The sequence below is a fragment of the Dreissena polymorpha genome, chromosome 6 (genome assembly GCF_020536995.1).
Source record: "Dreissena polymorpha isolate Duluth1 chromosome 6, UMN_Dpol_1.0, whole genome shotgun sequence".
Classification (NCBI taxonomy): Eukaryota; Metazoa; Mollusca; class Bivalvia; order Myida; family Dreissenidae; genus Dreissena; species Dreissena polymorpha.
Window position 1 is genome coordinate 81,375,168 of NC_068360.1, and position 13,373 is coordinate 81,388,540.

Consider the following 13,373-nt stretch of genomic DNA (forward strand, 5'->3'; position numbering starts at 1 on the left):
CAATGAGGAATAAATTAATTACAATGCATTTTAATAAGAGATTTATTAATCATTATTATATTTTTTAATATATTATTTTTTTTTTTAAGGGCAGGGGGGGGGGCCCTAGGAAGGGCAGGGTGGAGGTTGGGGAGGCCAGGGCGGGGCGCCCTTCGATTTAGGCCTAGCTGGAGCACTGCTAATATTATCAATTTCATAGTATTTGTATTAAATCATAAAATCAACAACATTACTTTCCCAAATTTACTCAATAGAACGCGATATTTCCCAATTTAAAAGGACCCGGCCCCATTCCCAAAATGGTGAAAAAAACACTGGGTTCTTTGTCAGCAATAACAGATTCTAGCACAGGTTTTATAAAAATGTGTGGAAGCAAAAGATGTCAATTGAAGATGTTGATTGTTACTCAAATGTTGACCACATAAGGTGCATGAAAGTTAAATACATTTGTTAATTTTGTAAAATATGCTAAACATAGTGTCAGAAAACTTTTCAATCTAATAAAAGTGTTAAACTGTATTGCTCCTGTTAAAAAAATCGTATATATTTCCCCAAATACCGTAATGAAAGAGTGTTAAACTATGCATTGTTAAGCAACGGGCCAATTTCCCAAAAAGTAGGGAAAACCCCCCTAAATGCTGATGTACTCTTGACAACTTAGTGACCCCATCTGATACCAGTATCCTCAGATGCCTTCATCAAAGCGTTTTCAACCAAAGCAATAATTGATTTCACATTATAAATATTCTTTACAGAACTTATAAACTTAAGAGTTTATGACAACCATGTCCGATCCTCTGTCAGTGTCGGAGAGCGCTCATGCAGTGTTTCTTTCAAGACAACCAGCTCTACACCCAGTGTTGCAGCAATTACAGGAACTTAGGCAGACATTTGCAGGTTGTTGTGTTTGTTTTCACTTGAAAATATTGTATGAAAAAATGTTGTTGCCTTCTGAAAAGTGCAGATTTTTTTCTTATTTCTTTGGGAATTATACGGGCAGCTGACAGGACTGGTGTAGTGTTATTATAATTGTTTTTCTCCAAAATGAGAATTTGATCAGTTTAATTTAAAAAATTGCTTACATGTTTTTAGAAACAACAATGGTTTCAACAAATTAACTTAAGAATGCGGATTTTTCTTTAATCACTTAAATACTATTAGTTTAAAATATATTTTATGCTCTCAAAATGTGCTACTGCATAAACTTCGCTTAACTTAAATTAAGTTCAATACAATTCATGTATAGCCAAATACAACTTGATTCATTTACATGCACCAACCCCAGTGATTTTTAAAGTGCAATTAAGGGCGTAAATTCAGCCGCATTCCCCTACTCAAAAGATATATTTTCTCCTTTTAGTAAAATTCTCCTCTTAATTTAAGCTTTACTTTTGCCAAAAAATATGGAAACAAAATTGGAAAAAGGGTTACTTAAGTTAGAGGCATTTTTGTCAATAATTCCACCAATTTTCATCAAAACTAGCTAGATCAGAATCTAATCAAGCATTTTTAAAGCATTGGATCAATGTTTTATAGCAGTAGACTTTAAACATGTAATCATATTGATTTGTAAAAAAAATCCTGTTTGTCTTTAAAGTCCCCATCTGCAGGGCCCATCTTTTACCCCAAAGTGAAAAAAAACTCACTGCACTATCACTATTGTCGCAATGTTTTTGTCAAATTATTACACATGAAAAAACATTTTTAGCTTTTGAGCTTGTTCTGTGATAACCAGGCATAATGCATGTGTGTAAAGTGTTATCCCAGATTAGCCTGTGCAGTTTGCACTTAAACTGGATTTTTGCTAAGAAGGGTCTTCAAACAAAAAATACCATAAAATGGAAAGTGTCATCCCTGCATGACTGCACAGGCTAATCTGGGACGACGCTTAACGCATGGCATTAAGCGCACTTTTCCCAAAAGAGGCTGTTTCATATTTTTCTAGATCCCGTTGTGATACAGAGTTCCAGTGCTAGGTCAGACGTGGCTGACGTGGTGTTGGACCGAGTGCAGCCACCCACTGCTCACAATGATGATGAGCATGAACAAAATGAAACCATCAGGTCAGTAGCACTTGATTGGTCATTGTCGACTCGGGTACTACTTAAATGTACCCCAGGTTCTCTAAAGCATACTTAAATGTACCCCGGGTACAGAAATTATACTGAAACGTACCTGGGAATTCAAACACTAAATTTGTTGTTGTCTGCTTTTGTTTTTTTGCCCACGGTAGGGTGGCATATAGCATTTGAACTGTATGTCCGTTTGTCAGTACGGCCGAAAACTTTAACATTGGCCATAACTTTTGCAATATTGAAGATAGCAACTTGATATTTAGCATGCATTTGTATCTCATGGAGCTGCACATTTTGAGTGGTCAAAGGTCAAGGTCATCCTTCAAGGTCAAAAGTAAAAAAAATACAATCCAAGGGAAGTAATAAGCTTTATAAGGGAGATAACTTCTAAACCTGCCAAATGATATATTGAAATTTTACTTCAAAGCGGCGCAATAGGGGGCATTTTATTTCTGACAAACACATCTCTTGTTCAAATTAATTATGTTAATATGTATGTCAATATTCTGTAAAATGGCCTCAGTAGCATTAAAATGGGTTTTCTATGCTGTAGTGGATATGGTGTCATTTAGGCATAGGGGATCTGATGTCTGTCTAGTGATAATGAGGTCTAGTGTTTGATTCCCTCTCTGGCAATGTCCTCAAGATCTTCTTTTAAGACACTAGCTTTTGGTTCTACCCTGGGAACAGTTGAGTGTCTCGATTAATCTAAGAAATATGCTTTATTGTGATCCATAATTTCCAATTTTCACTATAAAAATGGAAAAGATACTGATTTTTGTTATGCACGTATTTCAGTATTCTCTTTTTTTCATGGTAGCATGTTTATAGATGTTTTCTTAGCATCTATTTCTGAAAACAATTGAATTCTTTCATAGCAGGTATAGCTTATGCTAACAGTTTTTATGTTGCAATAAATTGTCAATGAATAAAATCATACGAAGTAAATTAATATAAATCTATTCTTTTCTGCTGAGCAAACTCATTAGATTCCTTTTTCAGTGCTGAGATATTCAGTGGGTATCGTCACAGAGAAATCTTGCCGGGCTGTCAGCCCCACCCAGGAGACATCGTGGAGGCGGGACCTTTAGCTGTATGTAGCTGGTTGTTATTGACATTGATTTCTCTCAAAACGGCCTGGTTAAGGGTTTGGCCATTTTAGCACTGAAAATAAACCTTTATACTTCAATAATGATTCCAAATGTGAATTCTATGAATATGAGCTGGTCTGGGAAAATGAGGCTTAATGCATGTGTGTAAAGTGTTGTTCCAGATTAGCCTGTGCAGTCTGTACAGACTAATCCAGGATGAACCTTTTTGCCTAGACTGGATTTTTGTTCAGAATATACTTCCTTTCAATGAAAATTTCCATTAAATCCAATTAAAGCATTAAGTGTCGTCCCTGATTAGACTGTGCAAACCGCACATGCTTGTATTAGACGACACTTTACACACATGTATCAAGCCCAGTTTTCCCAGAGAGCAGCTCGGTGATGTAAATGACAAGGTGTTCAGTGTTCAAATGACAAGGTGTTCAGTGTTCAAATGACAAGGTGTTCAGTGTTCAAATGACAAGGTGTTTGGTGTTCAAGTGACAAGGTGTTCAGTGTTCAAATGACAAGGTGTTCAGTGTTCAAATGACAAGGTGTTTCGTGTTCAAATGACAAGATGTTCGGTGTTCAAATGCCAAGGTGTTCAGTGTTCAAATGACAAGGTGTTCAGTGTTCAAATGACAAGGTGTTCAGTGTTCAAATGACAAGGTGTTCAGTGTTCAAATGACAAGGTGTTCAGTGTTCAAATGACAAGGTGTTCAGTGTTCAAATGACAAGGTGTTCAGTCAGGGGGTTTATTTTAGAGAAAGGGGAAGACGCTGGACGCTGGGTGAAAGGGGAAAAAAAGAGTGCGAAAGAGAGATATTAGGGGAAAAAATAAAAACTGTTCATTTCAATGTCTATAACTCATCAAAAGAGACTTGTCTCTGTCCTTTTTGTTCTTAAACACATTTAACAGGTATTAAAGTCAAAGTCCTTAATAAAGTTGCAGGTGTAGATCTAATAATGGGAAATGTTTTCAACTATATTTTTGTACTGGGGCCGGGGGACGATGTCAATTTTGTGATTTCAATTTCATGATGAATGGGTTGACGATCTTGATTTGCTACAGTATTGGAAGGGAAAGGAGCGGCAGCTGCCGATTGTCTACTTTCACTTTCACAATGTTCGATGTTGATTACCTCGGAATCCTGCTGGGTTATAACGGTTTTCGATGATTCTTTCTTAAAAAATGCCTTGATGCGTTCAGTATCTTCCGAGTTCGAATGTTTTATTTTGTTTGTGTAAGAACGCTAATTGTGAGACATTTTTTTCTGTTTTCACGTTTATACCTCGGCTTGCACATAGCCCGGATGAAAATTCGACTGGTTTCCGGTAATTAATTGACGAAACACCCTTCTCGCGCAAGACCGGTATCCAGTAAAATAGTCACATGATTATTACGATTAGTTGCCCAGTTTACATGACGTTATTTAAGAGCTATATTTAGAATAACTGGGATTCCCAGATGTTGTGTGTTCGTCTGGAAAGAGAGAGCGCGAATTCATTGTACATGGTGCAAATTGGATAATTGTCGAATGCCCCAAGGAAAAATAAACATTTCTTTGAGAGAAAATATTATATTTTGGTGAAAAATGATATTTTTGGTGGGGAAATTGTATTTTAAGGGGAAAAATTCTGGTAGGGGAAGACGCCGATATTCTTAGTAAAAAAAAACCTGTCAGTGTTCAAATGACAAGGTGTTCAGTGTTCAAATGACAAGGTGTTCAGTGTTCAAATGACAAGGTGTTCAGTGTTCAAATGACAAGGTGTTCAGTGTTCAAATGACAAGGTGTTCAGTGTTCAAATGACAAGGTGTTCAGTGTTCAAATGACAAGGTGTTCAGTGTTCAAATGACAAGGTGTTCAGTGTTCATGTACAAAGTTTGTGGAATTCTCCTCATTTTTCTTGTGATTGAATCAACACTTTGTTTCATGTTGTGCCCTTAACCCTTTCCAACCAGCATAAAACCAGATCAGCCTGAGTGACTCACAGTCGGTTCAGGTTTTATGCTGTGTGCTGCTCCTCTGTATCTTAAGGTTGGAAATGAAGCCTTTAAAACTTGATTTTATTATAGAAGATTTAAACTTGAATAAGATTTATTTGGGACTAGAAAAAGTGCCTCTATACAGGGTTAAGATTTAAACATGGACGACTTTTGTGGTAAAATTCATGTTTTGGGAGTTTTACATTTAACCCGCAACATGTGCATGCGAATTAAAGAAAAAAAAAAATCTGTTTTCTACTTACATTGAATTATAATCAAGATTTCAGAAAGGTTGTGAATGATTAGTGGTAAGTTACATATTAGAATTAGCTGCACAAGGCTTTCTCTGAAATGCGCCAAATCAGTCAATTTCAGTTCTATATTCTATGGATGAAATTTCATGTTTTTATTTCAATATATGACTTTCATGAATTTCTGATTTGGAAAAAAAAGGGAATTTGTTTAATGTTAATCTTGTGGAATGTTCAACCTTGAAAACAATTAATGTCCTAATAATAATGACAATTTTACAGTATGCTAAAGAAATTTCTATTTGGCTTCAGTTTTCTCTCCATTGAGCTCCATAAAATATTAAAGAATAACAATAAGTATACCATGACACATAATAGAGTAAATTTGTGTGAAGAACATTATAAGCCTGTGTTATTTTGTGAAATCTTTCTACAGGCCATAACCCCACCGGATACATATTACCCTCTTGAAGAGTCTCTGCCAGGGGAGATAATCTCCAGTGGGAAACTCAGCAGTCTGCAATTAGAAGGAGTTATTCAAGCGGTATGGAAGGATAGATACTGGATGAATTAACAGACTGTGTTGTTTTTTGTCCCCTACCGGTTTCTTCAGAGGGGATTTATGGTTTGCGCTCGTGCGTCTGTCTGTGAGTCTGTCTCACTTTTCTGGATCTTGCGATAACTTTAAAAGTTCTTTATATTTTTTGATGAAACTTGAAAAATGGATAGATGGATAGATGTCAATATGGACATTACGCACGTCATTTCATTTTGTTTCTACGTCAAAAATTCTGGTTGCTATGGCAACAAATATTATTTTAAAAAATTCTGACAATGGTGGAGCCAGTAGGGGACATATATTGCTTGGCAATAGTCTTGTTTTATCATATCCTGTTGCGTCTTTTTTGGGAAAGGGGGCTGAATTTCAGTGTTTTTTTTTCACCATTTTGGGCATGAGGTTGTGTCCCTTTGCATTGGGAAAAATTGCGTTGTTTTAACAAAAATTTGGAAATTATTGTTGTTGATTTTTTGCTAACAAATACTTTAACAGTGAGACTAAAGGTGATGTCAATATAATTTCTACTTAGGTTTAACTTATTGAGCGGAATTAAATGTTGAGTTGTTTTTTTTTAATCACTTTGGAACCTTCAATCCCCTTACGAGACCCAAATTTGAATGAAAACTCACACTGAATTTTGAATATATTGAAAATATGCATTTTGTATGTGCAAATATTCCTTTTTGCTCTTGAAAATGAAGAAAACCTCTTTTCCAGCATTTGCTTGCACAAATATATGTGATTGCGACCACTCGCATTAAGCTACTACATGTACTACTATTAATCACCTACTACTAATTTTTAACGGAACAGTGGAAACTTGCGTTTTAACACACAGACAAAAAGGCCAACTGGAGTTTAAAAAAAAACTACTTTTAAAACAACAACAATATAAGTAACTAGTGATAGCTAGTGAAATTTAATGTTCTTTTTATTTATTCTCCTGAAATCTCAAGAGCAAGTGCTGCATATTGTTTGTGTCCTTGTTAATCGTGTCATTAGCTATCACAGTGCCAGAAAATATTTTAGCCTTGCTGTGGGAAAAGGGGGCTTAATGCATGTGTGATAAGTGTTGTCTGAAATCAGCCTGTGCCGTCTGCACAGGCTTGTCAAACATGACACTTTCCGCCTAAACTGAATTTTTGCTAAGAGACTTCCTATGAACAAAAAATACTTCAAAATCTTAAAGTGTCATCCCTGATTAGCCTATGCGGACTGCACAGTCTAATCTGGGACGGCACTAAACATTCATGCATAAAGCCCAGTTTTCCCTGCACGCGGCTTAAATGACATTGTTGTTGTTTTACACCCACAGTGCCAGAGGCATCAGATGGTACTGCCAAGCGGTCAGAGGGCCGGATTCTTTATTGGCGACGCAGCTGGGGTGGGAAAGGGCCGTCAGATAGCGGGGGTCATTTTAGACAACTATGCACGAGGACGCACAAAGGCTGTCTGGTTCACAATATCCACTGATCTTATAGTGGATACGAAAAGGTAGTTAATAGGGTTTAATGCATGTGTGTAATTTAAAAAAGTGTCATCCCTGATTTGCCTGTGCAGTCTGCACAGGGTAATCTGGGGTGGTACTCTATGGTTTTATTGTAGGTTTTGTTTAAAGGAATTCCCTTTTTAGAGAATATGCAAATTTATCAGAAAGTGTTGTCTCATCAGCCTGTGGGGACTGCATTAAACCCTGTTTTCGCAGAGGGTTGCTCATTAGTAGTTTTAATGAATTGTCCTTTGTTTCATCGTCATTTATATTATGAAGTTTCATGTTGAATGTTTCTATCCCACATTTGTATGCCCCCAGAAGGGTGGCATATAGCATTTGAACTGTCTGTCAGTCCGTCCGTCCGTCCGAAAACTATAACATTGGCCATAATTTTTGCAATATTGAAGATAGCAACTTGATATTTGGCATGCATGTGTATCTCATGGAGCTGCACATTTTGAGTGGTGAAAGTTCAAGGTCATCCTTCTAGGTCATAGGTATAAAAAAAATCCAAGGAAAGTAACAAGCTTTAAAGGGAGATAGATTCTGTTTATCATTTGGCAGGTACAGATCATTTTTACAAGGAAACTTATATTTTTTAAAGGGATGTAATCAAAAACAAAAATAAATAAATCAAAGCAGCGCAGTAGGGGGCATTATGTTTCTGACAAACACATCTCTTGTTAACTGCTGCAGTCTCACCAAAAGTGGCTGGACCAACATACATCGTATTGTTTATAAAATTAACACATCTAAGATGAATACATACTTTTTAGTTATAAGCTTGTTTAATGGTAGGCTCACATTTACGATGTTAAGTGGCAATGCGGCCCAATAAAAAAGAGGAAATTCAATTTAATGTCCTTAAAAAATCTCCCCAGTTTTGATTTTACTACTGGTAATTAACCAGTAGACAAACTAGACAAACAAAGGTACCAGTAAGTCGTCATCTGTTTATTAAAGGCTGCGTGCCCATTGTGTAACCATATGCTAATGTGAACCACTGACTTATGACCCCATAATTAGGCACAGTTGTAAAGTCATTATTATTTGTGGGACATTAATGTTGCTGATTTCCAGCGTTAACGAATCCATAAATTTAACACAAAGACATAAAAAAATGATGGATGCAAATTCCTCTGTTTATGCCTCTGAAGGAGGGCATATAGTGAGCGGACCGTCCATCTGTCTGTCTGTCTTTCCGTCACACTTTGCGTTTAGGTTTTGCTTTTAGGTTTCGGAAAATACTCATAACTTCTATGTCGCTTCAGATAGCAACTTGATATTTGGCATGCATGTGTATCTCATAGAGCTGCACATTTTGAGTGGTGAAAGGTCAAGGTCATCCTTCAAGGTCAAAGGTAAAAAAAAAACAAATCCAAGGGAAGTAATAAGCTTCAAAGGGAGATAATTATCTGAACCTGCCAAATGATAAACATTTTTTTTTTAATCAAAGCGGTGCAGAAGGGGGCATTGTGTTTGTGACAAACACATCTCTTGTTTTTTTCTCAAATTAGAAATCCAAGAATTTGCATGTCCACCAAAAAGGGCATCTTGTGAAAACCACAAAATTTCATACCAACGAATATAAATTAATTCACAGTATTGTATTATCCATTTTTTATGAAAATTGCAGTTTATGAAGTTTTGCTTAATGAAGAAGGCTTTATATATATGTTCTTTTCATGCCTTTTTACTCTAAAAAATTGTTTTCAGTGTCACTTAACCTTGTCAATATTTTTTTATTGCTTGAAGAAAGTGCGAAATTGCCTTTGAAGTGGATACACATTTGTTTTCACAGGGACCTTGGTGACTTAGGTTGCTACATCAAAGTGATAGATGGCTGTCAAGAATTGGACAAGCACACCAGGTAGCTTTAGTTTTAAACCTATTTTTTTTAGCTCGATTGTATATAAAGCCTGAGGCTTATTGAAAAGCTCTTGAGCCTGTTATCTGGGTAGAACCAGTACTTCGTCTCTTGGGGGGGGGGGGGATCAAAAGAAGGCTTCCATAGTGAGGAACAAACCCATGACCACCCAGTTGCTAAGCGGACACCATATCCAATACTTCATATCAAATTAGCCATGATGACCAAGGTAGCTTTCATTTCTTTTAATTTTGTTTTGACCCCCACATTTATGAATTTGCAAAATGACAGTGTCACTTAAAATAGGAAAACTGTTTTCCCTTTAATAAGTTAATAAATAATGATAGATGTATTGCGCTTAAATTTTCTTTTGTGGTAGCTTCAATTCAGAGGTAGATTGGAATTGCTTTTATGAATCAATGAATGTAAATTTTGAAATTGGTTTTGTGGCATGGCCACCATGTTTCTTGTTTAATAATTGATACAATTTTATGTTCATGCTAAACTCTTAAAATTATGTTCGCTATCTGACAAAACTGGGATTAATGCATGTACGTAAAGTGTCATCCCAGATTATACTGTGTAGTCCACACAGGCTAATCCAGGACAACACTTATTCAAGGTAAAAAGTCTTTCGGTTTGTGATAGAATTCCGGTTTTTCAGGGCACCAAAAAGGTCGTTTTCGTAATTCATGTAAATTTGATGAGATAATATAGGGGGGGGGGGGGGGGGGGGATAGGGGGTGACCCTCCTCGTATTTTCCAAGCAACACGCAACGTTTATCAAGCAAACGAAAACACGGAACCAAAAATAGACGCTTTGTAATGGTTATTGCGGAACGTGTTTCGTTGAACGAGCTGCATTTTCGGTAATTTAACAAAAGCAGGTGCCCAAAATAGTAATCGTTCTTTACATTATAATCCGCGCACAAAGTAAAGGGATGCGAGCGTTTGCGACATTGTCGAATCATTTACGTCAAACCAGTGCCATAATAAAAAATAGTTGCTTTTCGACGTAAAACAAATACAAAAAAATGTTCCTTGAACCGAATTCAAGTACAAAGGTGCTAGAATCGGAGTTCAAGAATAAATAGCGATGGGAGTGGTTGGCTGAAGTTGATGAACGTGATTGAACTCGGTGTAAAATTTGGCGAATGGCTGAAAAAAACAGACATCCCTGGTGTATGATTTTGTGTTCCATGCGAAAAGAGTCAAAGACAATAAGTAATAAATCAGCTGGAACAAGGCAGTGAAAGCCCATGCGATCGATGTGCATTAAATGTATTGCCTGGTATATGTTCATTGTTGATTGAAATTTTCGGTTTCTGACTATAACAAAAATAAAAATATATTTACTCTCTGTTATAAAATGAACTTGCAAAACAGATGTGATCTTTAAGATTTTAGTTTGTTTCGTAGCTATTTTTTATTTTGCTAAGTCTCAGGAGCTTCCGGGGGGCCAAAGGCCCCCTACCAGGGCTTTGACCTGGACCCACCGGGGGTCCTGGCAGCCCACAGGCCCCCAGCAAAAAAATTCAGGTTTTTCAGTTTTGCCAACTTTTAACCCTGCTTATTGCTTTTATAGTATTTTTCTTTAAAAGAAGTTTCTTAACAAAAATCCAGTGTAGGTGGAATGTGTCGTCCCTAATAAGCCTGTGGGTACTGCACAGGCTGATCTGGGATGACACTTTAGGTACTTACATCAAGCCCAGTTATCCCAGTACAAGGCTCATTATATCTTTCAGGGTGCTTGGACTTCCGTCTGACTTCAAGGAGGGGGTAGTGTTCAGTACGTACGCCACGCTGGTGTCTTCTGTACAGAGGGGAGGTAACCATTGCTTAGTGATTTGTATACCTCCGTCCCATTTAACAAGGCAGGGCGTAATGTTGGACAGTCGTTATTAGGAAAATATCTGCAGGTAGCTTCACTTTGCTCCTTTTTATGCCCTCGGATCGAAAGATCGGGGGCATATTGTTTTTGGCCTGTCTGTCTGTTTGTCATTGTATGTTTGTGTCCCAAAACTTTAACCAAAACTTCAGCCTTCGTTAAAGTTTGGTCATAACTTTTTGAATATTGAAGATAGCAACTTGATATTTGGCATGCATGTGTATCTCATGAAGCTGCACATTTTGAGTGGTGAAAGGTCAAGGTCATCCTTGAAGGTCAAAAGTAAAAAAAAAAAACAATCCCAGGGAAGTAATAAGCTTTATAAGGGAGATAACTTCCAAACCTGCCAAATGATATATTGAAATTTTATTTCAAAGTGGCGCAATAGGGGGCACTGTGTTTCTGACAAATACATCTCTTGTTATTCTCTTGACTGGTCAACACAAAAGTCTGAAAAATCTGTTATGCAAATATTTTATTGCAAATGAAAATACTGTTTACTCTCTCCCAACTAAACTATAAACTAAAATCTTCTAAAAACTAAACAGATGCTTTGTTAAGCATTTTTTCCCAATACCTTTAATGTGCCGAATGCCATAGTCTACTAGACTCTCTTAAATCTGTATGCCGAACAGCTGTAGCCTTAGTACAATCCTTTGTTTCAGTTTACAAATTTTCCTCTTTAAACTGAACAAAGCAGAAAAATGAGCGATAAAATATTTGCCAATTTTCTTTGGCTTGGGACATTCTCGAAGTAAATGTCGAAGAGTGTTTATCAGGTGATCCCCCGCCTTATGTAAATTTGTGTAGCATAATATATAGGAAAAACTCGATACAGTTTTTATTGTTAAAAAACCAAAGGTTAGATAACTTTGCAGTGAGTAGTCGGTTGATATTTTCACAGGTAAATAGCCCTGTTAAAAAGTGACATAGAGGTTCCAGTTGTCTCATTTATTGCTGAAGTTTCAGGCTATTCTGGTTATATGCTTGTTGTATTCAGCCATTTTCTTTTCGCTTCTGAGCTGAAAGAATTTAATAGTTACAACGAGGCTCCAGTTGCACCATGTTGTAGAAATGTCTGAGTTGATCAGGACAATATTTTTAGATAGAAAAACAAAATCAAAACAAGGGACAAAATTGTCAAAAACCAGGTTTTCATTGTGAAAACAAAGTCTGATAAAGGGAGACAACTGAAACTGAACTTTTGAACTGAACAAACAAGATTAACCCCCTTTGTTTCAAAATAAATATATTTTTAGTCGTGGCGATCTTGACCTTGGAGATATTTATGTGATTCTTTTGTGCGACACACTGTCCCATGATGGTGAACAAATGTGCCAAATGATCGCAATGAATGACATAGTAATGTCCCGGACAAGCTCATTTATGGCCATTTTTTACCTTTGAACTCAAAGTGTGACCTTGACCTTGGAGATATCGACGTAATTCTTTCGTGCGACTCACCGTCTAATGGTGGTGAACAAATGTGCCAAATGATTTTAAAATCTCACAATGAATGACAAAGTTATGGCCCGGATAAGCTTGTTCCGCCTGCCAGCCAGCCCACCCGCCGACATTCGCCAATCTAATAACCAGTTTTTTCTTTCGGAAAACCTGGTTAACAATGTATGCATACTGGTATTATATTGCATAAATTACTTTATCAAAAGCCAATTTCAAAATGCTTATCTTTGATCCCAGTGGTCAAATTACAGTCTTAGCAGTTTTTGTATATCAAAATCAACCTTTCAAATTGATTTAAAACGTATTGCAAAAAATCTTTTAAAGTAATCTTTTTTTTTTGGTATGGTATTTGATAGAAGAATTATTGTTTATTGCATGGTATTTTACAAGCACATGGTATCAACAAATGAATTCCATTTGTCAAGTGACGTTTTGTATAATAGGACATATCTGAATGTCAATGGGCAACAGTAATTATACCCCCATTGCCATTGGTAATGGGGGCTATATAGGAGTCACTTTGTCGGTCTGTCTGTATGTTTGTCGGTCAGTTGGTCTGTCCCGAAATCTTGTCCGGGCAATATCTATGTTGTTCATTGTGAGATTTTAAAATCATTTGGCACACTTGTTCATCATCATTGGACGGTGTGTCACACGAAGGAATTACGTCGATATCTCAAAGGTCAAGGTCACACTTTG

At 36.7% G+C, this 13,373-nt stretch overlaps 1 protein-coding gene across 2 annotated transcripts in view; it reads left to right on the forward strand.

Annotated features, from left to right (window-relative positions):
- LOC127833723 (protein strawberry notch homolog 1-like) overlaps positions 1 to 13,373 on the forward strand; it is a 58,701-nt gene that overhangs the window by 12,777 nt on the left and 32,551 nt on the right. For both annotated transcript variants that reach the window (XM_052359145.1, XM_052359146.1), the window contains exons 2-8: positions 756 to 897; positions 1,946 to 2,063; positions 3,078 to 3,168; positions 5,841 to 5,948; positions 7,279 to 7,457; positions 9,257 to 9,325; positions 11,068 to 11,150. In XM_052359145.1, coding sequence (XP_052215105.1) covers positions 777 to 897; positions 1,946 to 2,063; positions 3,078 to 3,168; positions 5,841 to 5,948; positions 7,279 to 7,457; positions 9,257 to 9,325; positions 11,068 to 11,150 — 769 coding nt within the window. In that variant the 5' untranslated portion in view covers positions 756 to 776. The remainder of the gene's footprint in view (positions 1 to 755; positions 898 to 1,945; positions 2,064 to 3,077; positions 3,169 to 5,840; positions 5,949 to 7,278; positions 7,458 to 9,256; positions 9,326 to 11,067; positions 11,151 to 13,373) is intronic.